Here is a 27,148-nt window from a genome sequence, read left to right on the forward strand (position 1 = left end):
CCCTCCCCTTTTAAAATTTTGCATCGCACCATATGTTGTGGTGCTTATCGCGTGCATTAAGACATTTTTCGCATGCGAAAATGCCTTAACGCATGCGAAAATGCCATAACGCAATTTGATAAATGACCTTGTTCCCTGTACGTACCTGGATCAGTCCAGACCGTGGGGTTGAGCCTCATGTCCAGCAGATGGAGACAGACCAAAACTGAAAGGGTATCCTATATCACAGGGGTCGGGAACCAATGGCTCGCGAGCCAGATGTGGCTCTTTTGATGGCTGCATCTGGCTCGCAGACAAATCTTTAATAAAAAAGTAAAAATCTAATAAAACCCCCCACCCTCCTGACGCGCCCCCCCCCCCAAGACCTGCCAAAAGTCCCTGGTGGTCCAGCGGGGGTCCAGAACCGGTCCGGGAGCGATCTCCTGGACTTGGGCTGTCGGCTGCCAGTAGTCAAAATGGCGCCGACCGCCCTTTGCCCTCACTATGTCACTGGGGTCAACCAATGGCGGCGGTAGCCCCTGTGACATAGTAACGGCAAAGGGCCGTCGGCTGCCAGTAATCAAAATGGCGTTGACGGCCCTTTGCCCTTACTATGTCACAGGGGCTACCGCCGCCATTGGTCGATCCCAGTGACATAGTGAGGGCAAAGGGCCGTCGGCGCCATTTTGACTATTGGCAGCCGACAGCCCAAGTCCAGGAGATCGCTCCCGGACCGGTTCTGGACCCCCGCTGGACCACCAGGGACTTTTGGCAGGTCTTGGGGGGGTCAGGAGGTTGGGGGGTTGTAGTAAATTAATTTTGGAGGTCTTGGGGGGGCGTCAGGAGGGTGGGGGGTTTTGTTAGATTTTTACTTTTTTATTAAAGATTTGTCTGTGAGCTCTGGACCCCCGCTGGACCACCAGGGACTTTTGGCAGGTCTTGGGGGGGTCAGGAGGGTGGGGGGTTGTAGTAAATTAATTTGGCAGGTCTTGGGGGGCGTCAGGAGAGTAGGGGGTTGTAGTAAATTAATTTGGTAGGTCTTGTATGGCTCTCACGGAATTATATTTTAAAATGTGTGGCGTTCATGGCTCTCTCAGCCAAAAAGGTTCCCGACCCCTGCTATATCAGGACAGAGCCTACCCTGCAGCCCTTCAGTATTTGTTTGTCTCTAGCCAATGCCGGCAGCTCACCCTGCGGTTCCCTGGCTTAATTCCTTAGCCTTTTGCCCTGTTGGGTTTCTTTTATTTTATTTCTGTCAGATCAAGCAAGTATTCTTATTCTCTTTAAATTAAAAAAAAAAAAAAAAGGTGACAGTTTTGTCAGACTAACAGGTTCTGTCTATCTCAGGAGATAGCGCTGTCTCCTCGCTCTTGGGGGGCTTAGGGGGGTTTTAACCCCTTGTTTTATGCAGTCTAGGCTCCCTTCCCGGTGAACCTTCTGTGGGGGTGATACTGGTGGTCCAGTCCCTCTCCCTATTTAGCTGCCATTTGCCTTACTATCTCCTGGGATGCTCAATTCCCCCGGCTGTGCCAGCAGGGAAGCTCATTCCCCTGCATTTTTAAAGTAAAAAAAAAATAAAATAAAGAGGATTGGGGCTTTTCAGCTTAAGGGCTGACTGTTTTCACTCGGAGCTTTTGTTATTTAACTAGAGAGCGAGCAGGGTTCATTCTCCTGCACCCGCTCCTCAGCACCGGACTGCTCAGCTATTTTTAGCTCTCCTCGTGACTTTTTTTCTCTGTACCCTGTTTCCCCGAAAATAAGACAGTGTCTTATATTCATTTTTGCTACCAAAGATGCACTAGGCCTTATTTTCAGGGGATGTCTTATTTTTCCATGAAGAAGAATTCACATACCGGTATATTGTTGAACAAAATAATGAACTCGCTCCTCGAGGGCCTGCTCTCCCTGCCTCGGTGCCTGTATTCAACTACTTCTGCCTGCTGGGATCATTTTTAACTTGCTTCCTTTTCTCCATTGGGAAAAACTGAAAGGTGGAGGCTGCTGCTGACTCAAACCTAGAAAATGACCACTGATGTTACTGAATCCTGAGACAACGGGGCGTTGAGCACATTGTCCATTTCCATCCATTCTTCTCCATTCAGTTGTTGATCTTTGAGAGAATGCAGAAGAAAGGAAACTCAGACTAATCTGATTAATTTGATTCCTTCCTTCTTATAGCAATTTGTATGAGATTTTATTAATCTAGATGTCCAATTATATCACCAATATATAGGGCAGTTGCTGAACAAAACAAAACAAAGCTTGCATTCTCTTCCCTTTTGGGCTTGCGAGCTCACAGAATCACAGATTGACTGAAAAAGAAGAGTGACGCTCTTTATACAGTAATTTTAAAAAATGCAAGCTGCGTCTACGGTAAGAAGCGTCTGTGAAGCGTTAGGCCTGCGCAACCCATTTTACTGTATAGAGTGCTATACAGTATCCTGGGTGCGCTGGCCTAACGCTTCACGGACACGCTGGTACCGGTATCTGTCATTTCAAATGTCATTTCAAATGACATTTGAAATGACAGGTACCAGGAAGTGGACGGTTCTCCTACGCTTGGGATTGCCAGTCCTCTCTCCTCTCCTCCCGAAGCAAGCAACGAAAGCGGGAAAAAAAAAAAGTGAAAAAAATAAAAGTTGCACGAGAGAGAGGGGAGAGAGGACAGGCAATCCTACGGTATGCTCGGGATTGCCAGTCCTCTCTCCTCCTCCCGAAGCAAGGCACGAAAAGCAGCCTTGCTCCGGGAGGAGGGGAGAGGACTGGCAGTGTACGGTAAAGCAACGAAGTGACTTACTTTTTTCACAGCCCTCCTCCAGAGACGGACATCGACGGATCGCGGCTCCCCTGCCTCCCGGCGAAGATGGATGCCTGCACGGGCGAAAGCGGCCCCCGTGCGTGCGATTGGACCGCTCAATGCATGACGTCACGACGTTTGGCGTCACGGCATGTAACATCACGCATTGAGCGGCCCAATCGTACGTACAGGGGCCGCTTTCGCCCCTTGCAGGCATCCATCTTCGCCGGGAGGCAGGGGAGCCGCGATCCGTCGATGTCCGTCTCCGGAGGAGGGCTGTGAAAAAAGTAAGTCACTTCGTTGCTTTACACTGCCAGTCCTCTCCCTTCCTCCCGGAGCAAGGCTGCTTTTCGCGCCTTGCTTCGGGAGGAGGGGAGAGGACTGGCAATCCCGAGCGTAGGATTGCCCGTCCTCTCTCCCCTCTCTCTCTTGCAACTTTTTTTTTTCGCTTTTTCGATTTTTTTGTGCTTTCATTGCTTCAGGAGGAGGGGAGAGGACTGGGGCTGCCCCGGAGACCAGCACCCATGGACGCGGCCAGGGCAGGTGAGCGGGGACTGGGGGAAAGTTTGCCGCCTACCCTTACCCCTGCCTCTAACGCAGGGGTAAGGGTAGGCGGTAAGTTAGCAGGTTAAACACGCGGCAAAACGGCAGGGGCGCGCGTTACTGTATGGGAGGGAATACCGTAGCTACGGTAATTCGATCGTTTACATGTAATATGTGCTAGGTCTTACTTTCGGGGGAGGTCTTATATTTAGCAATTTGGCAAAACCTCTACGAGGTCTTATTTTCGGGGAATGTCTTATTTTCGGGGAAACACGATAGTCATGCCGCGTTCTAATCAGTGCCTGGCCTGCGTGGAGCCTGCTTTGCGGCTCTCCCGCGAAGGGCTTTGCTTGGGGTGCCTGCCGGGTGGGGAGGGACCCTCTCCGGCAGTGATCAAGCCGACGACCCGGGGGAGGTCCTCTCACCACATGGCCAGGCCGTTCCCGAGTTGGCAAACTGCGAGAACGGCGGCCATCTTGGGGATCTCTGCAGCTCCCGATTCGGAGGTGCAGGAGACAGAGGAGCCTGATTTTCAGTTTTCTCCACCCGATTTGAGCCCCGAGCGGGCTCAGGGCGAGGCCCCTGACCCTCCCTCCCCTCCGCCCCCTCTCTGGGAAATCCAGGCCATGTTTTTCTTCGGAATTTGTGCTATTAATGCACAAATCTTATTTGGCTAGTTTACAAGAGGAATAGGAACCTCCTCCGGGTCCTCTCCCCACTAAAATTCCACGGATGCCCTCTCTGCTCGCTCCCGCGGCGCAGGATGTGCAGGGGTCCGTTTGGGTTCGAGTGGTACCGGGGGTTCCCCCACCCCCGGATCCTCCGGCTCCACCTGTGGCACCAGATCAGGATCCGGATGCGGATTTGGCAGGGCCTGCCCCCCCCCTCTGGAGGGGGATGACCCCCGAGTGCTCCGTTTGTTTCAGAGGAAGAGCTGGAGCTGCTCATTCCCTTCACACTTCAGGAGCTGGGAATTGAGATTCCTCCAGAGGATACGATCACAGTCATGATGCCGGCTTACGTGGACCAGGTCCTGGTGGGACTCAGGGCTCCTACACGCACTTTCCCCTTCCATCCTATGCACAAGCTGCTGCTCCTCCGGGAACGGGAGGCTCTCGAGATGGGCCTGCGAGTGGGGACAGCTGTGGACAAGCTCTATCCTCTCCCCGAGGATTGCCTGAAAATGCTTAAAATTCCCAAGGTGGATTCTTCTGTGTCTGCGGTCACCAAACACACCACTATTCCGGTGGTCGGAGCCATTGCTTTAAAAGATGTGCAGGATCGCAAGCTTGAATTCTATCTCAAGCGTATCTTCGAAGTCTTGGCCTTAGGAGTCCGGGCGACGATATGCAGCAGTCTCATGCAGCAGGCAAGCCTTAGGTGGGTTCAACAATTGCTCAGCACCCAGGACCTCCCGTCTGCAGAGGCGGAGCAGGCTGAATGGTTGGAAGGCGCTGTGGCATATGGGGCAGATGCTCTCTACGACTTACTTCACATACAGGCCAAGGCGATGGTTTCAGTGGTGTCGGCCAGATGTCTCCTTTGGCTTCGCAATTGGTCGGCGGATTCTTCCTCCAAGTCTCAGTTGAGCACACTTCCTTTCAAGGGTAAGTTGCTTTTTGGCGAGGACCTGGAACAGCTTATTAAGTCCTTGGGGGAGAACAAGGTCCATAAACTGCCAGAGGACCGCCCGAAACTCTCGAGGTCCTTTTTCCCTACCCGTTCCCGCTTCCGGGGTCAGCGAAGGTATAATAATCGGGCGTGTGGTGCATTCTCTAGAAGAAATTCCTTCAGGTCTCAGTCCTGGTCTCACTCCTTTTGGGGCCATCGTGCCTTTCGAGATGGTAATCCACAACACTCCACCGCAAAGCCCGCCTCCCAATGAGATCCAGCCAGTCCATTCCTCCGTTCCAAACTTAGGTGGTCGTCTCTCATTGTTCTTCGAGGAATGGGCCAAAATCACGTAGGACCAGTGGGTTCTCGAAATAATAGAGAAAGGTTACGTGTTGGAATTTGCTCGAGACCTGCCGGATCTGTACCTAGTCTCTCCTTGTGGCCACCGAAAGCGTTCTGCCGTATGTTGGACTCTTGCCAGGCTCCAGGAGCTAGGGGCCATAGTCCCAGTCCCGGTGGAGGAACAAGGCGCCGGCCAGTATTCAGTCTACTTCGTGGTGCCAAAAAAGGACAGTTCCTTCTGTCCAACCTTGGACCTCAAAAGAGTCAACCGGGCCCTCATGGTACCGCACTTTTGAATGGAGACCCTGAGGGCGGTAAGAGCGGCTGTTCGCTCCGGCGAATATCTGACCTCTCTTGAGTTGACGGAGGCTTACTTACACATACCGATTCGACGCGAGCATCAGAGGTATCTCCGATTCAACATCCTAGGCAGGCATTTTCAGTTCCAGGCTCTGTCCTTCGGTCTAGCCACTGCGCCGCGCACTTTTACCAAGGTCATGGTGGTGGTGGCGGCTGCTCTCCGGCGAGAAGGAGTCCTAGTCCATCCTTACCTGGACGATTGGCTCGTACAGGCCAAGTCGGAGACCTTCTGCAGGCTGGCAGTCGACCGGGTCCTTGCTCTCCTCACCTCTCTCGGGTGGATAGTCAATTTTCCCAAGAGCAATTTGCAGCCCTCCCAGGTCTTAGAATTTCTGAAGATGCGCTTCGATACTCGAGTCGGCAAGGTATTCCTGCCGGACGCTTGGGCGTTCAAACTGATGGACCAAGTGCGAAATCTCCCCTCACTTCCGCTTCCTACTGCGTGGGACTACCTTCATGTGCTGGGAACCATGGCTTCCACTATAGACCTGGTCCCCTGGGCTTTTGCGCATATGCGACCCCTACAGAAAGCTTTGCTATCCCGCTGGAAGCCGGTGTCGGAATAATTTCGGCGATCCTCCCACTCTCCGAATCTACTATTGCCGACATACAATGGTGGCTATCGCTGACACACCTCCTGAGGGGAATGTCCCTACAGACTCCACAGTGGATTGTAGTCACGACAGATGCCAGTCTCTCCAGGTGGGGAGCAGTCTGCCAGTCTCAAGCTATGCAGGGATACTGGTCCCCAGTCCAATCCCGCTGGCACATCAATCGCCTGGAGGCCCGTGGCTCTACAGTTTTTTCTGCCTCTGATTCGCCGCAAGGCGGTGCAAGTACTCTCGGACAACTCCATGGTGGCTTATATAAATCGACAGGGGGGCACCCGGAGTCGCCTGGTGGCCCTAGAAGCCAGCAAGCTCTTTGCCTGGGTGGAGTGTCACTTGGAGCACCTAGCAGCCTTCCATATAGCGGGCAAGGAGAATGTACAAGCCGATTTCCTGAGTCATCAATGTCTCGATCCAGGCAAGTGGGAGTTATCAGATGGAGTGATGGATCTGATCGTCAGCAGGTCGGGTCCACCTCACCTGGACCTGATGGCAACCTTGAGCAATGCCAAAGTTCCCAGGTTCTTCAGTCGCTGGAGGGAGCACTGTTCGGAGGGAGTGGATGCTCTTGTCCTTCCCTGGTCCCATGATGTCCTTCTATACGTGTTTCCTCCTTGGCCTCTAGTGGGAAAGGTCCTACGAAGAATAGAACTTCACAGGGGTCCAGTCATCCTCGTGGCTCCCGAATGGCCCCGCAGACCGTGGTTCGAGGATCTGGTAAACCTGGCGACGGATGGTCCTCTTCGCCTCGGCCATCTTCCCCGCCTGCTCTGGCAAGGTCCCGTATTTTTCGACCAAGCGGATCGCTTCTGTCTAGCGGTCTGGATTTTGAACGGCGAAGACTAAGAAAGAAGAGATATAAAGAGGAAGTTATATCCACTCTGCTTCGAGCCCGTAAGCCATCTACTTCTCTGGCTTATGTCCGCGTTTGGAAAGTTTTCGAAAATGTCTGTGCAGAAATTGGTGTCTCGGCTCGTTCAGCTCCGGTTTCTATGATTCTTTCCTTCCTTCAGAAGGGCCTCTCCAAGGGTCTTTCCTTCAGCTCGTTGCGCATCCAAGTGTCTGCTCTCGACTCCCTCTTAGACACCATTGAGGGTTACGCGGTAGCGTCTCACCTGGATGTTGTCTGTTTCCTCAAGGGCGCTAAGCATTTGAAGCCGCCCGTCTGGGCCACTTGTCCTTCGTGGAGTCTTAATTTAGTCCTTCGGGCTCTTTGTGAAGCACCTTTCGAACCTCTCCGTCAGGCTACCCTTAAGGATTTGACGCTGAAAACCGTCTTCCTGGTTTCTATCTGCTCCACCAGAAGGGTGTCGGAGATTCAAGAGTTGTCCTGTTGTGAGCCTTTTCTGCGGTTTTCTGATTCGGGAGTTTCTCTCAAGACCGTACCTTCTTTCTTGCTGAAGGTTATTTCTTCCTTTCATGTCAATCAGTCAGTGGAGCTTCCCGTGTTCTCTCCTGAGGATATAGCGGGTCCAGTTGGGAGTGATCTTCGCCACCTTAATGTAAAATGCATTTTACTGCATTACCTTCAAGTTACCAATGACTTCTGGGTCTCAGATCATCTTTTTGTTCTGTGGAGTGGTCCAAATAGGGGCAACCAAGCTTCTAAGACTATAATCGCTCGGTGGTTGAAGGAGGCTATTTCCTCGGCCTATATCTGCCAAGGCCGGGCAGTTCCAGAGGGCCTAAAGGCTCATTCTTTGCGTTCTCAGGCTACTTCTTGGGCGGAGAGTCAATCGGTCTCTCTGCAGGAAATATGCAGGGCAGCTACATGGAAATCCCTGCATACCTTTGCTCGACATTACTGTCTTGACGTACAGGCGCCAGTGTTTGGTTCCTTCGGTCGGCAGGTGCTTCCAGCGGGACTGTCTCGGTCCTACCCTTTGTAGGGAAGCTTTGGTACATTCCACGGTCTGGACTGATCCGGGTATGTACAGGGAATGGAAAATTAGTTCTTATCTGTTAATTTTCGTTCCTGTAGTACCACGGATCAGTCCAGACACCCTTCCCTGTATTTTCTGTCGTCCACTCGAAGCTCTTTTTGCAGGTTACTGGATGTTTTTCATCGGTGATAATCCTTAAAGGCACCGGAAGCATCTGTTATTGATGACAATGGATATGCAAGAGCGTTCGTATACAGAGTCCATTCAATGTTGTTGCAATTGTTTAGTTCTTGTGAGTTCTCTCGTTACTTGCTTGAGTTCTCTGTTTACTTGCTTGATCTTTTACTGTTATCTTATCTGCTTTGACAATGGTTATACTGAAGGGCTGCAGGGTAGGCTCTGTCCTGATATAGGATACCCTTTCAGTTTTGGTCTGTCTCCATCTGCTGGACAGGAGGCTCAACCTCACGGTCTGGACTGATCCGTGGTACCACAGGAACGAAAATTAACAGGTAAGAACTAATTTTCCTTTAGTTTGGAAAATGCAAATCTAGGTACCTTGTTGCTGTTCCCACCCCCGGGAATGCATCTCAGTGGGTAAAGGTATGTTAATTGTAGCACAATTTCCATACTTCTACCCATATATAGGGTGGCCTTTTACCCAGGTAAAGGTTTTCTCTGATAGCCACCTATCATATGTAAGTAAAGTAACGGAGAGGTCTCCAAGAACCAAAATAGCTTTTGCACTTCCTCAGACATTAGGAAAGCTGCTTCAGCTAGACTAGTTTCATTTATAAAAGCAATATTCTTGTCTATCCCAAATGGACTATGGGTTCCACTTGCTCTTTGCAGACCTACCAATCCAATATATAACCAAAAAATGAGAATCAAACCCAGGTCTTTCTTATAGCAGCAAATATTTTAAAATAAAGAAATATGGTATTTAAAAGCTATACACATTCTTCTTTTTAACTTGTTTTAACAATCAATCTGAAAAGCTTACCTTCTTATAAAATAATTCAGCTATTGAATATGAATTAAAATGCAAAGACCTACACAATGCAGAGTGTCAGTGTTTCAACTTCAGCAGGACACAGCCTTGAGGGCAATGAGCCAGTGTTGAAGAGATTAGTATTATAAATGGACATTTCATTTTTTAGGCATTCACCAAGAAGCATGCCATTTCAGTTGCCAAAACAGCAGTCCATATCATTTTTGATGAAAGTGGATCCCAGGTACTTTACTTTAATTCTATACAGACAGTATCCAAGACTGGATTTAGGATCTTGGTGCCCATAGGCACCACTGTAAAGCAAGAGCAGGGCACCTCCCCGCCAGGAGCTTAGACAGTGGGGATTTTACCACCAGAGACTGCAAAGCAGGGAAGGGCTGTTTGGCCAGAGTGCCACAGTAGTGCCCTTTTGAAGTGGCAGTGGTGCATAGCTCTAAAATAAATGTGAGAAGACACCTCTTAAGCCTGACATTTGGGGGTTCATTTTCAGCTGCTGTGTGGCGTGGCTAATTAGCCCGGTAACTTTATCTGGCTAACTAGCAGGGTATATTCAGTGGTTCAGTCACGCCGCTGAAGATACCTGGCAATCTTAAAGATAGCTGAATAAGTTTATCTGGCTATCTTTAGGACAGGTCTGTGGCCTGACCAGGGTTAGCCAAATAAGTTATCTATCTAATACAGACTATTGGTATTAGCTGGATAAGTGGGGGATGTTCTGGGGAGGAGCAGCATTAGCCGGATAAGTGGCTGAATATGCCAGTTTGCAATTTAGATGGATAACAATGGGTCCTGTTCATATCCCAGATCAATCCAGACGCATGGGTTTTTCATACTTACTAGAAGATGGAGGCAGAGAATAAAAGCTTTACTAACAATGCGGCCAATGAAAGCACATAGATGGGCGTGCTTTCATTGGCCGGAGCGCCCGGGGTGGATGGAGCCCTAGCTGTTGTACTGCTGTTGCCGAGCCAGGAGAACCGGGACCTGCGCGGGGGGGACCGCTGCGAGCCGCTTTCGCCGCCGGCTGCCCCCTCTGGAGGGCGGCAGAGAAGGGAAGGGGCTGAAAAGCAACAAAAGGTAAGTTGGCACGTGTCGAGCCGCTTCGGGAGGAGGGGATTTTCGGTTTTTAGGTTTTCCTGGGTTAAAGTTGGGATCCACTTCATGGTGCCTGTCATTTCAAATGTCATTTCAAATGACAGGCACCATACAGCGCCTATACAGTAAAATGGGTTGCGCGGGCCTAACGCTTCGCCTAACGCTTTGCAGACGCGGCTTGCATTTGCAAGCAATTTAAATAGAGTATCGAGCGCTATGTGATCAGAACAGTGCATGGGGCAAACGAGGGTGCGCCCGGCACTGCCACACTCTTTCTAACGCGGCCTTACTGTATCGACCCGTGTGATAGGTGTTTCTCTGGGGGAGGAAAGGCAGTTCCTGTACACACCCAGATCAGTCCAGACAAGTGGATTCTGCATCCCTACCAACAGATGGAGGCAGAGAACAAAACTTTGAGGCACAGCTACATAACCGAGAGTGCCACCTGCAGTCCCTCACTATTTCTCTGTCTCCAGCAGATGGTAGAGGTGCAAACCTGCAGTCTGAAGAAAAAAAAAAAGAGAAATTGAGAGACAGTTCTGCAAAGTTTGGCTCCCTGAGGTGTTAAGCTCCTTCATGGACCATCCCTCAGGTGGAATGGGGGGAGGGGGGGTTTAGAAGCCCCTGGCTGGTGCTCGTCCTTGGCTGGCCAGAGTTCTGGATAGCCAGGGGATTGGCTCCCTCGGGACTTCTGAGGTCTCCTGGAGATTCACTGTTTTGTCAGGGAAGTACCCTGTTTTGCGGCTTTAAGCTGTTGTTTTTAAAAAAAAAGAGTTGAACTTTGTTGTTCCCTGTACGTACCAGGATCAGTCCAGACCATGGGTTGTTCCCCCCTTCCAGCAGATGGAGTCAGAGCAAAAACTGAGACGGCGGTCCCTCATAACTGGTGCGCCCTCTGTAAACCTTCAGTATTTCTCTGACTCCAGCAGATGGCAGTTGCACCTTCGGTTCCCCAGTTCATTTAGAGGATAGTTACAGAGTTTCTTTATTCATTGTTTTCCTCTAATTCTTCCTTGGATGGATCATAGTTGTAAAGTTTAAAAAAAACCCAAAAAATACCCATTCAGCTCCTCTGGAGACTTGCAGGCAGAACTTGTTTTCAGTGACAGATCTGTCTTGTACATTTCTTCTTGTCTTGTTCTGTTTGGGGTACGTGTTCAGTTTTTTCTTTACAGCCAATATCTCAGCTACCTTAGGGCTGAATGTTGGTGGTCCACCCTCTCCCCCACGACCCCTTGCTGCCCTGAGATGCCGTTTCTTCCTCGGGGAAGCCTTAAAGTTGCAGAGACGCACCATTCCTCTGACTGAAAAAAAAAAAAAGAATTTCCTTGGAAGAGTGGGTCGTTTTCTCACAAGTAGCAGCACTGATTTTGATTTTCTCTGAGTTTTCCCGCTGCTGGCAGCTTTCGGAGGCATTCTTTGATCTGTTTTGCCTCCATGCCGCGTACATCGCGATGTCAGGCTTGTGGGGAGCCCGGCTCCTGGCTGTCCCGGGTCAGCCTCTGTTTGCAGTGCCTCCCCGGCAGGGAGGGCTCCTTGAGGCCTCAGGGACGGTTTGCTTATAGAAACATAGAAACATAGAAATGACGGCAGAAGAAGACCAAACGGCCCATCCAGTCTGCCCAGCAAGCTTCACACACTTTTTTCTCTCATACTTATCTGTTTCTCTTAGCTCTTGGTTCTATTTCCCTTCCACCCCCACCATTAATGTAGAAAGCAGTGATGGAGCTGCATCCAAGTGAAATATCTAGCTTGATAAGTTAGGGGTAGTAGGGGTAGTAACCGCCGCAATAAGCAAGCTACACCCATACTTATTTGTTTTACTCAGACTATGTTATAAAGCCCTTATTGGTTGTTTTTCTTCTCCCCTGCCGTTGAAGCAGGGAGCTATGCTGGATATGCTAGAAGTATCAGTTTATTCTTCTCCCATGCTGTTGAAGCAGAGAGCCATGCTGGATATGCATCGAAAGTGAAGTATCAGGCACATTTGGTTTGGGGTAGTAACCGCCGTAACAAGCCAGCTACTCCTCGCTTTGTGAGTGCGAACCCTTTTTCTTCTCCCCTGCCGTTGAAGCAGAGAGCTATGCTGGTTATGCGTGAAGTATCAGTTTTTCTTCTCCCCTGCCGTTGAAGCAGAGAGCTATGCTGGTTATGCGTGAAGTTTCAGTTTTTCTTCTCCCCTGCCGTTGAAGCAGAGAGCTATGCTGGATATGCGTGAAGTATCAGTTTTTCTTCTCCCCTGCCATTGAAGCAGAGAGCTATGCTGGATATGCGTGAAGTATCAGTTTTTCTTCTCCCCTGCCGTTGAAGCAGAGAGCTATGCTGGATATGCGTGAAGTATCAGTTTTTCTTCTCCCCTGCCGTTGAAGCAGAGAGCTATGCTGGATATGCATGAAGTATTAGTTTTTCTTCTCCCCTGCCGTTGAAGCAGAGAGCTATGCTGGATATGCATTGAAAGTGAAGTATCAGGCTTATTTGGTTTGGGGTAGTAACCGCCGTACAGATTCTCAAAGATGGCTCACTTTGTGGCGCTTCCTGGTTTACCATCTGCCAGTGAACTTGCAAAGCTTTTCATCAGCCACATATTCCACCTGCACGGATTACCGAAGCACATTGTCTCAGACAGAGGCGTACAATTCACAGCCACATTCTGGAAGGCTCTGTGCAAGAAGTTTGATATCACTCTCGACTTCACTTCATCTTACCATCTGCAATCCAACGGCATAACTGTGAGGATGACTCGTACCCTCAAACAGTTCCTCAGAGCCTACATCTCTTCACGCCAGAATGACTGGGCTGAACTTCTACCGTGGGTCGAGTTTTCCATCAACTCTCATCCAGCAACATCTACTGGATCAACACCATTCGAAGTGGTATATGGACGACTACCTTCACCACCTTTGCCACTTCTGCTTTCAGAGTCATCCCCAGTAGCACAAGCCACTGCCGATGAGATTCAACAACTTTGGAAGAAGACAATGGAGATGCTCATCAAAGCTGGAATTCGAGCAAAACGAGATTATGACATTCATCATGGCAAGGGTCCTGAACTGAAGCCTGGTGATAAGGTCAGGTTGTCTACAAAGCACCTTAGATTGAAGTTGCCATCTGCTCAGTTCGCTCCACGCTATGTCGGACCATTCCCCATCCTCCGACTTCTGGGCAATCTCTCCTACAGTCTCAAACTTCCCCCAGCAATGAAGATCCATAACGCGTTTCACGTCTCCTTACTGAAACCTCTCATTCTTAACAAATTCAGCACCAAGACACCAGATCCCCCTCCTATTGATGCAGAAGAGGACATTGAGTACAAAGTAGACGCTATACTTGATGTAAGGAAGAGAGGCAGCGTATGGGAATACCTCCTGTCATGGGAGGGCTATGGACCAGAAAATAACTCGTGGGAACCTATGTCTAACATTCTGGACAAAGAGATGCTGAACCAGTATCATCGTTAACATCCTCGGAAACCAAGACTAGGTAGGGGGTCTGGAGGAGGTCCTTTGAAGGGGGGGGGGGGTGCTTTTGCGTCTGTCTGTCTCAGACGGCTTTGCCCGACATGCCTCACCTCTATTTCAGCCTTCTCCGCCAGCCTTGGGAGAATGGCGTCCGTAGTGTTTCCATGCCGCACCCTCCTCCGTCCCCAGAGCGGCTTTGGCGCGGCATTCCGCCATGTTGTCCTGATGTGAGGCGCGCGCACGTCCTCCTAGGACGTGCGCGCGCCTCACATCTTATAGCAGTGTTGGCGCGAACCTCGGGGGCGTCCCCCTCGAGTAACGTCACTGCTTCCAACTACAAAAGGTTGCCCATTTGCTGACTCTCTCCGAGTTAGCAACGGATTGTATTCGTTCCGGTCTGAAGCTGCTCTGCCGCTTCTGCTGCTGCTGGAAGCTATCTTCACACTCCGGGGTTCTACTAACTTGGGTACCCGCTCTTCGGGGGCCCTTTGCTTATTTCCAGGTGCCTATCCTGAATCTAGGTACTCGCTCTCGAGGGCCTGTGTATCTATCCTGGTGCCTGCTACCAATACTTCTACCTGCTGGAACACTACCTATCAGCTACAGAGAGTGAGTACTACTTCTCCCAGTCTGTTCATCTACAGCTCCTCGTTGTCTATCTGCATCGGGCCCTACACCATCATTGTGGAACGGGACTACTCTGCCGAGGATCACAGACTGTTGTTATCTAATCCACTCTCTACTGCCACCTCTGGTGAACCATACAAGCTGCATAATAAAAATATATGCTCTGTGTTTGTGCATCTGAGTCTAGCCTGGTTACTCCCCATGGGAGTCTCTATCACTGTTGCTTCTAAGAATCCACCAAACACCTCAATATCATAACAGGTTTGCTCCACTTGAAACCTCCATTGCGCCCTCCGGCCCCTGCTTGGGACCTTAACATAGTCTTTGCACGGCTCATGAAATCTCCGTTTGAGCCTCTTCACTCCTGCGATCTCTGCTATCTTACTTGGAAAGTGATTTTCCTTCTCACTATCACATCCGCTCGCAGAGTTAGTGAATTACAGGCATTAGTTACTAAAATTCTGCATGACAGAGTGGTCCTCCGTACACACCCTAAGTTTTTACCAAAGGTAGTGTTGGATTTTCATCTTAATCAATTCATCATCTTACCTACTTTCTTTCCAAGGCCCCATTCAGACTCAGGAGAAAAGGCTCTACATTCCCTTGACTGCAAACGTGCCCTAGCCTTTTATCTACAGCGCACGTCAGCCCACAGGAAATCCACTCAATTATTTGTTTCTTTCGATAACATCAAATTGGGAAATCCAGTGGGAAAACAGACCCTTTCCTCCTGGTTAGCGGACTGTATCTCCTTTTGCTACCAGCAAGCAGGCATTCCGCCTCAACACTGTGTAAAAGTACACTCTGTTAGGGCCGTGGCAACCTCAGTGGCACACCTTCGTTCGGTGCCACTTATGATATTTGTAAGACTGCGACCTGGAGCTCTCTCTATACCTTCGCAGCCCATTATTGCTTAGATAAGGCTGGCAGGCAAGATTCCATTTTTGGCCAGTCTGTTCTACGCAACTTATTCTCAGCTTAACTACCCAACATCCTACCAGCGACCCGTTCAGGGTTTTCAGGATGCCCCCCTACCCAAATCCACCCCTGTTGTTGTGCCTGTTGCACGTCTTTGGGTGCATTTGGTGCATTGCTTGGGCATCCTCACCTGTTCTGGTTTAGGCAGGTCGGAAGGCAGGAGGTGGACCCTTGGGCCAGCCTACCAATGGCTGGGCAGGCCGGGAGGCGGAGACTGTAGCAGGCTAGGTTTCACCCGGAGCCCGGGACCCCCCCGGGAGGAGCCCGTAGGGGCCCGAGCCCTTGGGACTTAGGGGCTGCAGTGAGAAGTAGAGACAAAAGTCCAGTAACAGGCCGGAAGCCTACCAGGAAAGTCTGAGAGTCACAGAAGAAAGGCCTGAAATGGATTGTGACCCGGGTAGCCTGGTTAAAGGGCTGGCAGGCTGGAGAGTAGTACGAGGCAAGCCGGGGTCTAGGCGGGCAGCGGGCAGAGACGTAGTCAGAGGCAAACCGGGGTCTTGGCGGGCAGCGGGCAGAAGCGTAGTCAGAGGCAAACCGGAGTCTTGGCGGGCAGCAGGCAGAAGCGTAGTCAGAGGCAAACCAGAGTCTTGGCGGGTAGCAGGCAGAAGCGTAGTCAGAGGCAAACCGGAGTCTTGGCGGGCAGCAGGCAGAAGTGTAGTAAGAGGCAAACCGGAGTCTTGGCGGGCAGGCAGGCAGAAGCGTAGTCAGAGGCAAACCGGAGTCTTGGCGGGCAGGCAGGCAGAAGCGTAGTCAGAGGCAATCCGGAGTCTTGGCGGGCAGGCAGGCAGAAATGTAGTCAGAGGCAAACCGGGGTCTTCAGATGCGGAGAGACGATCAGGAAGCGCAACTGGCAACAACTAAGCAGTTGGGAACCTCGTTGCAAGGCGCTTGAGTAACAGCTGGGCGCCGGTTATATTGGGAGCTGGGCGTGAGCTCATCAGAGGAGGCGGAGCCGGGCTTCTGGGAGCAGGATGCTGAAGACGGGCGTCCCTGTGCGCGCGCGAGGCCGGTGAAGGACGAGTCAGCAATGGCGTCCACCACGTGGAAGATGGGCGAGCAGGGAGAGCTCCGGCACCTGGGCCATGCGGGAACCTGCGGTTGCTGGCACGGAGGTAGGCAGTTCTGAGCCCGATCAGAGGGGAAGCGGTCGGAACCACAACAGTACCCCCCCCCCTTTACGGCCCCTGTTAAGTGGACCAGGTTTATCCGGATGCTCCAGATGAAATTGGCGGAGAAGGGACTTGTCCAGGATGTTCCGGCTGGGTTCCCAAGTGTTATCCTCGGCACCGCAACCCTCCCAGGATAGGAGATACTCCCATCTGCGATTGTGGAATCGTACGTCGAGTACCTCTCGTACTTGGAACGTGGGATCCTCGGCGACAGGGGTAGTCGAAGGATCCGGAGGCTTGCGATGATAACTGGAGAGAACCAGAGGTTTCAACAGCGAGACGTGGAAGACGTTATGGATCCGGAGTGAGGATGGCAACCTCAATCGGTAGGACACGAGACCTACTCGCTCTGCAATCCGGAAGGGACCACAGAATCTGGGGGCGAAGCGTCTCGAGGGAAGCCGAAGATGGATATTCTTCGTGCTCAACCATACCCGGTCTCCTGGCAAGTACGTGGGTGCCGGGTGTCAGTGGCGGTCAGCTGTGCGCTTGGTAGCGGCAGCTGCGCGGTTAAGCTTGTCCTGAGTAGTTTGCCAGAGAGTCTGTAGATGTTGTGCCGTCATCTGGGCGGCCGGGGAGACACTGGACGTATGACTGGGAAGTGGACGCCTATGTTGCTTCCCATAAACCACCTGGAAGGGAGAGAGTCCAGTGGCAGCATGGACCTGATTGTTGTAGGCGAACTCAGCCCAAGGCAGAAGCTCAGTCCAATTATCCTGTCTTTCATTAATGAAAGCCCATAGGAAGGTTTTTAGAGAGCAGTTCATCCTCTCAGACTGACCATTACTTTGGGGATGAAACGCGGTGGAAAAACTGAGTTGTACCTTGAAACACTTGCAGAGGTCCTTCCAGTATCGTGCGGTGAATTGGGGCCCACGATCTGAAACAATGTCCACAGGAAGTCCATGTATACGAAAAATATGTTGGGCAAACAAGAGGGCCAATTCTGGTGCTGATGGTAGCTTTGGCAATGGGACGAAATGTGCCATCTTTGAGAAACGGTCGACTGTGACCCAAATGACCGTCTTCCCCTGGGATAAGGGCAGGTCGACCATAAAGTCCATGGCCAAGTGGGTCCATGGTTCTGCAGGCACCGGGAACGGCTGCAACAGGCCACAGGGAGGACCCGAACTGGGTTTTTGTTGAGCACATGTGGGGCATGAACTCACATAGGTGCGTACATCCTGTCGCAAGCTAGGCCACCAGTAGAACTGGTTGAGGAGCTCCAAGGTCCGTTCTCGTCCGGAATGTCCTCCCGTGAGGGAGTCATGGGCCCAACGTAGGACCTTTAGCCAATCTCGCTGGGGAACTACAGTCCTATCTTGGGATAGGACCGTTAATGCAGAGTGGAGAACCTTACCAGGATCCAGGATGTATTAAGGAGGATCCATCTCTTCCTCTGCCATGGAGGTCCTGGACAGGGCGTCAGCTCGTAGGTTCTTCGCTGCCGGGCGATACTGAACGGTAAAATCAAATCGGCTGAAGAACATGGACCATCGGGCTTGGCGAGGGTTCAATCGTTGAGCTTTGGATAGAAATTCCAGGTTCTTGTGATCTGTGAATACAGTAATGGGGTGTCTTGCGCCCTTGAGCCACTGCCTCCACTCTCCCAAGGCAAGCTTGATTGCAAAGAGTTCCTTGTCCCCAATTGAATAATTCACCTCAGCCGGGGAGAATTTCTTTGAGAAGTAGGAGCAGGGCAGTAGTTGTCCAGAGGAGGAGTGTTGGCTGAGGACTGCCCCTACGGCCACACTGGAGGCGTCGACCTCCACGATGAAGGGTTTAGCTGGATCAGGGTGACGAAGGCAAGTATCCGCCAGGAACGCCTCTTTTAGGTCCGAGAATGCCTTCACAGCGGCGTTAGGCCAGTTCCTAGGGTCAGCTCCCTTAGGGTTAAGGCGGTGAGAGGAGCGACTCGGTGAGAGTAGCGAGGAATAAAATGTCTATAAAAGTTGGCAAACCCTATAAACCTTTGGAGGGCTTTGAGGCCTCGAGGCTGGGGCCACTTGGTTATGGCCAAGACTTTCTCAGGATCCATCCTAAAGCCAGTGGAGGAGATAATGTATCCTAAGAAGGGCAGTGACTCGGCTTCGAAGATACATTTTTCTAGCTTGGCATAGAGGTGGTTATCTTGGAGAGCTTGCCGAACTTGTCGGACGTGTTGGCGATGAGACTCCAGATCCTTGGAGAAGATGAGTACATCATCCAAGTACACTATCACGTGGGAGTGTAGCATTTCACGTAGGACCTCGTTCATGAGGTTTTGGAAGACGGCCGGCGCATTGCAGAGTCCGAAGGGCATTACCAGATACTCGTAATGCCCATCTCTCGTGTTGAAGGCCATCTTCCATTCATCCCCAGGCCGGATACGGATGAGATTGTAGGCCCCTCGGAGATCTAGTTTGGTGAAAATGCGTGCCCCCTGCATGCGGTCCAGAAGCTCAGGGATCAGAGGCAAAGGGTAGCGATCACGCTTAGTTATGGCATTCAACCCACGATAGTCAATACAGGGGCGGAGTGAGCCGTATTTCTTAGCCACAAAGAAGAAGCCCGCTCTTGCGGGGGAACGAGACGGTCGAATGAAGCCTTTGGCCAGGTTCTCGGTAATATATTGAGACATGGCTGCGGTCTCTGGTAAGGACAGTGGGTACACTCGGCCTCGAGGAGGCGTGGTGCCCGGTAGTAGATCAATGGGGCAATCGAAAGACTGGTGCTGCGGAAGAATCTCTGACATTTCTTTGGAGAAGATGTTAGCAAAGGCCTGGTATGTTTCTGGCAGGAGGAGCGAGGAACAGAGTTGTATTGGCCTCCTGGGATGAGGAACCTGTAGGCAATGAGTGAAGCAGTGGGGGCTCCATTGGGTGAGCTGGAAGGTGTCCCACTGGATGACTGGTGAATGGTGCCGAAACCAGGGCAGGCCCAGGACCAGAGGGTGTACCGCCCGTTCGAGGATTAGGAGAGAGATCTCCTCAGAGTGAAGCAGTCCGGTCTGGAGGGTCAGAGGACCAGTGCAGCGGGTAACGGTCCCTGGGAGCAAAGTGCCACGAATGGAAGAAATGCGCAGTGGTGGAAGCTGGGGTTGCGTGGGAAGTAGAAGTTGGTCAATCAGGTCGGCGACGATGAAGTTGCCCTCTGCCCCAGAGTCTATAAAGGCGCAAGTCTGAAGTTCCCCACCGGGATATTTGAAAGTCACTGGAAGGGTGCAATGAGGAGCTGAGCCTGCAAAGCCTAGGAGTAGCTCCTCATGATGACCTAGGCTCGGTCATTTCCCGGACGTTCAGAGCAATTGGCGAGAAAATGACCCTTGCCCCCACAGTAGAGGCACAGGCCCAAGGAGCGGCGTCTCTTTCTCTCCTCAGGGATCAGGGGAGACCTCCCCAGCTGCATGGGTTCTCCGGGCGTGGCGGAAGCAGATGGTGCCCTGGGGCTTGGAAGCCGTGCGGAACTAGGAGTTGGTGGTGGTGTTCTGCGAATGGAGCGATTCTCCTTATCTCTCTGCTGTAGACGACGATCCACCCTCCCAGCAACATCAATCAGGTCATTGAGGTCATCCGGGAGATCTCGGCCTGCGAGCTCGTACTTGATACGGCTAGCTAGGCCCTCCAGAAAGATCCCCCTCAGGCAATTGTCCCGCCAGCCAACCTCCATGGCCAATGTTCGAAAGTCTATCGTATAATCGGCCAAGGAGCGAGTCCCCTGCCTAAGGTGCAAGAGCTCCGAGGTAGCCGTGGTCTGGTGTGCGGGATCGTCAAAGGCAAGGCGGAAGTTCGGTACAAACTCTTGAAGGTTCTGCAACAAGGGATTCTGACGCTCCCACATGGGCGAAACCCAGTCCAGTGCCCTGCCATCCAGCAAGGAAAAGATGTAGGCCACCTTGACTGCATCTGAAGGGAACTGCGCGGGCAGAAGGGTGAAGCGTACATAGCACTGGTTCAAGAAGCCTCGACATATCTTGATGTCCCCTGCATAACGTGTTGGGGCAGGTAATTGGGTTGTCGAGGCCGAGCTGGATACTGAAGCAGGAGGCGGAGCTGGAAGCGGGACCGAGGGAGCGGTGTCCAAGCGGCCGAGCAGTTGCTCTACAGTGGCGGCCAAGGTATCAATGCACTGTTGTTGCTGCTGGATGCGTTGTGTCAACCCCGGGATGGCCTGGAGCCCTGGATTCTCCGCCGAGTCCATGGCCTTGCAAACTGTTCTGGTTTAGGCAGTTCGGAAGGCAGGAGGTGGACCCTTGGTCCGGCCTACCAATGGCTGAGCAGGCCGGGAGGCGGAGACAGTAGCAGGCTAGGTTTTACCCGGAGCCCGGGACCCCCCCCCGGGAGGAGCCCGTAGGGGCCCGAGCCCTTGGGACTTAGGGGCTGCAGTGAGAAGTAGAGACAAAAGTCCAGTAACAGGCCGGAAGCCTACCAGGAAAGTCTGAGAGTCACAGAAGAAAGGCCTGAAATGGATTGCGACCCGGATAGCCTGGTTAAAGGGCTGGCAGGCTGGAGAGTAGTACGAGGCAAGCCGGGGTCTAGGCGGGCAGAGACGTAGTCAGAGGCAAACCGGGGTCTTGGCGGGCAGTGGGCAGAAGCATAGTCAGAGGCAAACCGGAGTCTTGGCGGGCAGCAGGCAGAAGCGTAGTCAGAGGCAAACCGGAGTCTTGGCAGGTAGCAGGCAGAAGCGTAGTCAGAGGCAAACCGGAGTCTTGGCGAGCAGGCAGGCAGAAGCGTAGTCAGAGGCAAACCGGAGTCTTGGCGGGCAGGCAGGCAGAACGTAGTCAGAGGCAAACCGGAGTCTTGGCGGGCAGGCAGGCAGAAGCGTAGTCAGAGGCAAACCGGGGTCTTCAGACGCGGAGAGACGATCAGGAAGCGCAACTGGCAACAACTAAGCAGTTGGGAACCTCGTTGCAAGGCGCTTGAGTAACGGCTGGGCACCGGTTATATTGGGAGCTGGGTGTGAGCTCATCAGAGTAGGCGGAGCTGGGCTTCCGGGAGCAGGACGCTCAAGACGGGCGTCCCTGCGCGCGTGCGAGGCCGGTGAAGGACGAGTCAGCAATGGCGTCCACCACGTGGAAGATGGGCGAGCAGGGAGAGCTCCGGCACCTGGGCCATGCGGGAACCTGCGGTTGCTGGCACGGAGGTAGGCAGTTCTGAGCCCGATCAGAGGGGAAGCGGTCGGAACCGCAACATCACCTTGCTACTCACCCATATGTGAGGACTACCATTCTGCTTGTCCTGTGAGAAAGCAGAGTTGCTTACCTGTAACAGGTGTTCTCACAGGACAGCAGGATGTTATTCCTCACGAAACCTGCCCACCACCCCGCGGAGCTGGGTTCGCTTGCAATTTGTTATTTTATTTTTCGCACGTACTTCTTGCTATACACGAGACTGAAGGGGGACCCCTACTGGATGCAGGGTTGGTGCCATGCTGGGCATGCCCAGTAGGTGCCAGTCAAAGTTCTAGAAACTTTGACAAAAGTGTTCCGTGATTGGGCTCCATCCTGATGATGTCACCCAAATGTGAGGACTAACATCCTGCTGTCCTGTGAGAACACCTGTTACAGGTAAGCAACTCTGCTTTCCAGGAGTCTGGAATATTAATCATTAGATAGCTCATTAAACAGTGGGAGAGGAAATGCAGAACTCATCTGTTAATCAAAAGCACTGGTATTATTGCTATCCTGATATTATTTTGCTGTTTTATATTCATAGTACAGTATTATCATGTATTTGAATGCCAGATAAAGTGAGACCAGTTCTTATGCCCATATATATTACTTAAATTTCACAGTAATGTATATCATTTGTAGAAAAGAAAAATATAAAGCCCAAACAAAACCAATTGGGATGATCTCATATTTCCACATTATTTTGCTTAGATCTTTGTCCCAGAAAGCCAAGTCATATCTCCTTCTATACAAGAAAAGAGTATAAGTGAAAATGGAGAGAAATTGAGCATGAAAAATCAGTCCCCTGTTACCACCATGGATCAAAATTATACCACTGTTCAACTAGAAGTCAAAGATATTCAGTCCAAGGCAAGTACCGGTTTCAACAAGGTAATCTGATTAAACTTTAAGGTAATATGATTAAATTTTAACAGACAAATTTATGACAGTGCTAGTTTATTGGACTCAAGAAAGGGTTTAATGAAAATCCATGTGCTCTCTGAATTTCTCACTTTTGCCAATGGTATTACAGTGGAATGTAAGGAAGAAATATTTTGGAATCGTCAAAATCATTTTCCTCTTTATCCAACCAGACCAGTCCAGGTGCATGGGTTATGTCCACCAACCAGCAGATGGCAACAGAGACTAGCAGGCTTGCTGCATCACCCTATATGCTCCTGTGCTGACCTCAGCCTGACAATACTCTCTGTCTGCAACAGTTGGTAAGTGAACATCCAGTGCTGTGAGCTGAGGTCTGGTTAGGCAGGGGAAGAAGACAGAAATTTGGATGGGCAGCTCTAGAGGTATAAGTCTTGTACACCCTCCCTCGGTTGAGCGCAGCCCTGGTCCCAGGGGTTTCCAGATTGCTGGACTGTTGGTCTGTAGTCTCCCCCCCCACCACCAATTCTCCTCCTCTCCTTGCAAGTTCTCCTCCCCAGAAAAAAATAAATGAGGTTCCCTGTACGTACCAGGATCAGTCCAGCACACCTGTGTTGTGACTCCGCACCAGTAGATGGAGACAGAGCAAGATCTGTCGGACTTAGCCATATATAGCCACGTGCCTGACACAGCCCCTCAGTCTTACTCTGTCTCCAGTAGATGGTGCAGGTGCAGTCACAGCCTCTGGCTTTCCTGGGTGCTTTGTAGGTAGTCAGGGTTGTTTAGTGTTTTAAAAAAAAAATAAAAAAAAAAAAATTAATAATAATAATAATAAGAAAGAAGATTGAAGAAAGAAGGTCCCCGTCCGTCCTGCCTCCCAGGGGGTTTGGAAGGTTCTGAGGGGACCATCCCCCCTGGTTGAGGCCGCTGCTAGTGTCAAGGACCCGGCTTGTCCCAGTAGCAGCGTCGGGGGTGACACCGGGGAGCCCAGTTCACTCACCCCCGCTGGAGCAGAAGCCTCAGGACCGGGGACAGCGACAGGTTTAAAAAAAAAAAAAGTTAACAAACCGTGCGTTTTGTTTTCTGCAGCGCCGGCTCTCCGTTCCTTCGCTTGGGGGGGCAGGTGCTTGTTCTAGTTTTAATTATTTTAATTTAGTAAGTTAATTTAGTTGTGGCGTTCTTTCTGTGGTGCAAGGTCGCTCCGGATGCCGAGGGGGTCGGTCGCATGCGCGCCTCTCGCGCGAGGGGATATGCTCGACTTGTGTCTCCGGCGGCGAGGGACCATCCGGGTCCGGTTGGGGGGGCCGGTCCCGGCCGGTGCGATCGCCGCCGCGCGAAGAAAAGAACTCTGAGAGGCCTGTAGAGCTGTTCCCGCTTAGCGCGGGAGTGGCAGCCATCTTGAATTCAGGCCGGGAAGTCACGCGGGAGGCTGCTGGGGATGGCGGCATGCCTCCCGCGCTTTCGCCGCAGCAACGGCCTTCGGGGGGGGGCGCCCCCGGGGGGGGCTGAGTCCCCGGTGGAGGTCAGCGTGGTCGAGGCGTCTTCCGACTCTGAGTCCTCTTATTCTTCGGACTTTGCGCTTTTATTGCGCAAAGTTCTCAAACATAAGAGCCACAGAAGGAGAGCGGGGAAGGCATTTCCCGCAAAGGGCTCTGACCGTTGCCCCGGATCCAGGAAGAGGAAGTCCAGGGATGGGTCGCGTAGTACCCCAGCCCCACCTAAAGAGAAGCGTCTGTCGCGGGGTATCCCTCAGGACACGGACACCGAGTCCACGTCGCCGGACGAGGCAGATCCGTCCGGAGAGCCCCCGGGGGGGGGCCGATGGGGCGACGGGAGAGGGTCCCACCCAGCCGGGTGCCGGCAAGGGAACGCCGGCCGCCAACGGTGATGACCCGAAGGTGGTCCGCCTGTTTCGGAGGGATGAGCTGCCCCCGCTTATTCCAGCTATCCTCCAGGAGCTAGGGGTGGAGGCGCCGCCGGTGGTGTCTCGGCCGGGGGCCAAAATGGATCCGGTGCTATTGGGTCTCTCTGGTCCAGCAGTGGCTTTTCCATTCCACTTCTCGGCATCGGATATTCTGTTCCGCGAGTGGGATACTCCGGAGTTAGGCCTGAAGGTAAGCAAAGCCATGGGTAAGCTCTACCCGCTACCCGCTACCAGAGGACGCGTTGGAGCTCCTCCGGCTGCCAAAAGTGGACGCGGCGGTGTTGGCAGTTACGAAGCAGTCGACGATTCCGGTCACAGGAGCCACGGCTCTCAAGGACATACAGGATAGGAAGCTGGAGTTACAACTTAAGAAGATTTTTGAAGTTTCGGCGTTGGGGGTCCGTGCAGCCATCTGTAGTAATTTCGCCTTGCGGGCTAGCCTGCGCTGGGCCCAAGTTCTCCAGGCCAATGCAGATCTCTCTGAGGAGGAGGCCACTCAGGCAGATCGGTTGGAGGCGGCAATAGCGTACAGTGCAGACGCTCTCTACGACCTCCTGCGTACCCCAGCCAGATCCATGGTGTCGGCGGTTTCTGCGCGTTGTCTCCTTTGGCTACGCAATTGGGCGGCGGACGGGTCATCCAAGGCTCACCTCGGGGCGCTGCCGTTTAAGGGCAAATTATTGTTTGGCAAACAGTTAGATGATTTGATGTTGTCCCTCGGAGAAAACAGGGCATTTAAACTGCCTGAAGACAGGTCTAGAACTCGGTCCTCTTTCTCCGGTAAGTCCCGTTTCCGAGGAAACAGGAGGTCGCGTCCTCAGAAGTCCTCCGGTCCCTCCTACCGTTCGGGTACCTCCCACTCATCCTCATATCCTCAGTCCTTTCGTGGGAAAAGGTTCGGGAGACAAAGGTGAGCCCCGGCGGGAACGGGGTCCAAGGCCTTCCAATGAGACGCGGACGGTCCATCCCTCGCGACAGCCCCAGTCGGTCGTTCCAAACGTAGGGGCCAGATTGGCGGGGTTTTCCGAGGAATGGGCCAAAATAACGTCAGACCAGTGGGTCCTCAGCGTGATAAGGCAAGGTTACACATTAGATTTTGCACGAACTCCGGCAGACAAGTTTCTCGTGTCACCTTGTAAGTGTCCAGAGAAGCGCAGAGCAGTAAGGGAAACCCTTCGGCGCCTGGAAGGCTTGGGGGCGATTTCCCCCATGCCTCCCGGGCAGCGAGGCGAGGGCCGTTACTCCATTTACTTCATCGTGCCAAAGAAGGACGGCACGTCAAGACCGATTTTAGATCTGAAGGGGGTAAACAGGTGCCGTCGCATTCCACACTTCAAAATGGAGACTATTCGGTCGGTGATTGCCTCGGTCCATCCAGGTGAATTCCTGGCCTCCCTGGATCTCATGGAAGCGTACCTCCATATAGGCATTCAGCTGCTTCATCAGCGGTTCCTCCGGTTTTGCATTCTGGGCAGGCACTATCAGTTCAGGGCTCTTCCATTCGGCCTTGCCACGGCCCCCCGCACGTTCACGAAGGTGATGGTAGTGGTGGCGGCTCAGCTCCGACAACTAGGGTTTCTGGTACACCCCTACTTGGACGATTGGTTGATTCGGGCCAAGTCTTTCAGTGTCGTCAGGCGGTCGACAGAGTCCTTCATCTCTTGCAGTCCCTGGGATGGGTGGCCAACCTCAACAAGAGTCATCTGGTTCCCACCCAGTCGTTGGAGTACCTGGGAGCCCTGTTCGACACAAAACAGGGCAAGGTGTTTCTTTCCCGGGAGCAGGTGCGCAAGCTTCAGAGTCAGGTGCGGCGGTTATTGTCTCTCCGGATCCCGCAGGTTTGCGATTATCTCATGGTTTTAGGTTTTATGGCATCAACGCTAGCTTTGGTCCCCTGGGCGTTTGCTCACCTACGTCCGTTACAATCAGCGTTGCTCTCCCGCTGGAAGCCGGTGTTGGAAGAGTTCCACCTCCCGCTTCCACTCACGGCCCAGGCGAGGGCCAGTCTTCACTGGTAGCTAGAGACGCACCACCTGACTTGTGGAGTATCCCTGTTGCTGCCCGACTGGACGGTAGTTACTACGGATGCCAGTCTCTCAGGTTGGGGACCAGTCTGCCTTGGCAGGTCAGTGCAGGGTCGGTGGTCCATAGCTCAATCTCAGTGGTCCATCAATCGACTGGAGACCAGGGCGGTAAGCCTGGCGCTGCAATCCTTTCTTCCGCTGGTTCGGGGAAAGGCGGTCCGGGTGTTGTCGGACAATTCTATCACCGTGGCCTACATCAATCGCCAGGGCAGGACGAGAAGTCCACTGGTGGCAGAGGAGGCGCAGCGCTTGATGAGCTGGGCGGAGCAACATCTCAGCAACATTGCTGCGTCTCACATCGCCGGAGTCGACAATGTTCAGGCGGACTTCCTCAGCCGTCATCATCTGGATCCCGGAGAATGGGAACTGGCGGAGGACGCTTTTCGCCTCATCTGCGAAAGGTGGGGGAACGCTACACATGGACCTGATGGCCACGTTCCAGAACACGAAGGCTCCACGGTTTTACAGCCGAAGGCGAGAGAGAGGGGCCGAGGGCGTCGATGCGTTGGTTCTGCCCTGGCCGACGGACGTGTTGCTGTATGTGTTCCCTCCTTGGCCGCTGATAGGCAAGATACTTCGGCGCATAGAGCTGCACTCGTCCAATGTGATCATGGTGGCACCGGAGAGGCCACGGCGCCCGTGGTTCG

At 52.4% G+C, this 27,148-nt stretch overlaps 1 protein-coding gene across 8 annotated transcripts in view; it reads left to right on the top strand.

Moving 5' to 3' along the window:
* Positions 1-27,148, top strand: part of SYCP2 (synaptonemal complex protein 2) — a 752,024-nt gene that overhangs the window by 227,611 nt on the left and 497,265 nt on the right. For all 8 annotated transcript variants that reach the window (XM_029611557.1, XM_029611556.1, XM_029611555.1 and 5 more), the window contains 2 exons: positions 9,287-9,361; positions 22,326-22,484. In XM_029611557.1, coding sequence (XP_029467417.1) covers positions 9,287-9,361; positions 22,326-22,484 — 234 coding nt within the window. The remainder of the gene's footprint in view (positions 1-9,286; positions 9,362-22,325; positions 22,485-27,148) is intronic.

This window comes from Rhinatrema bivittatum, chromosome 8 (genome assembly GCF_901001135.1).
Source record: "Rhinatrema bivittatum chromosome 8, aRhiBiv1.1, whole genome shotgun sequence".
NCBI lineage: Eukaryota > Metazoa > Chordata > Amphibia > Gymnophiona > Rhinatrematidae > Rhinatrema > Rhinatrema bivittatum.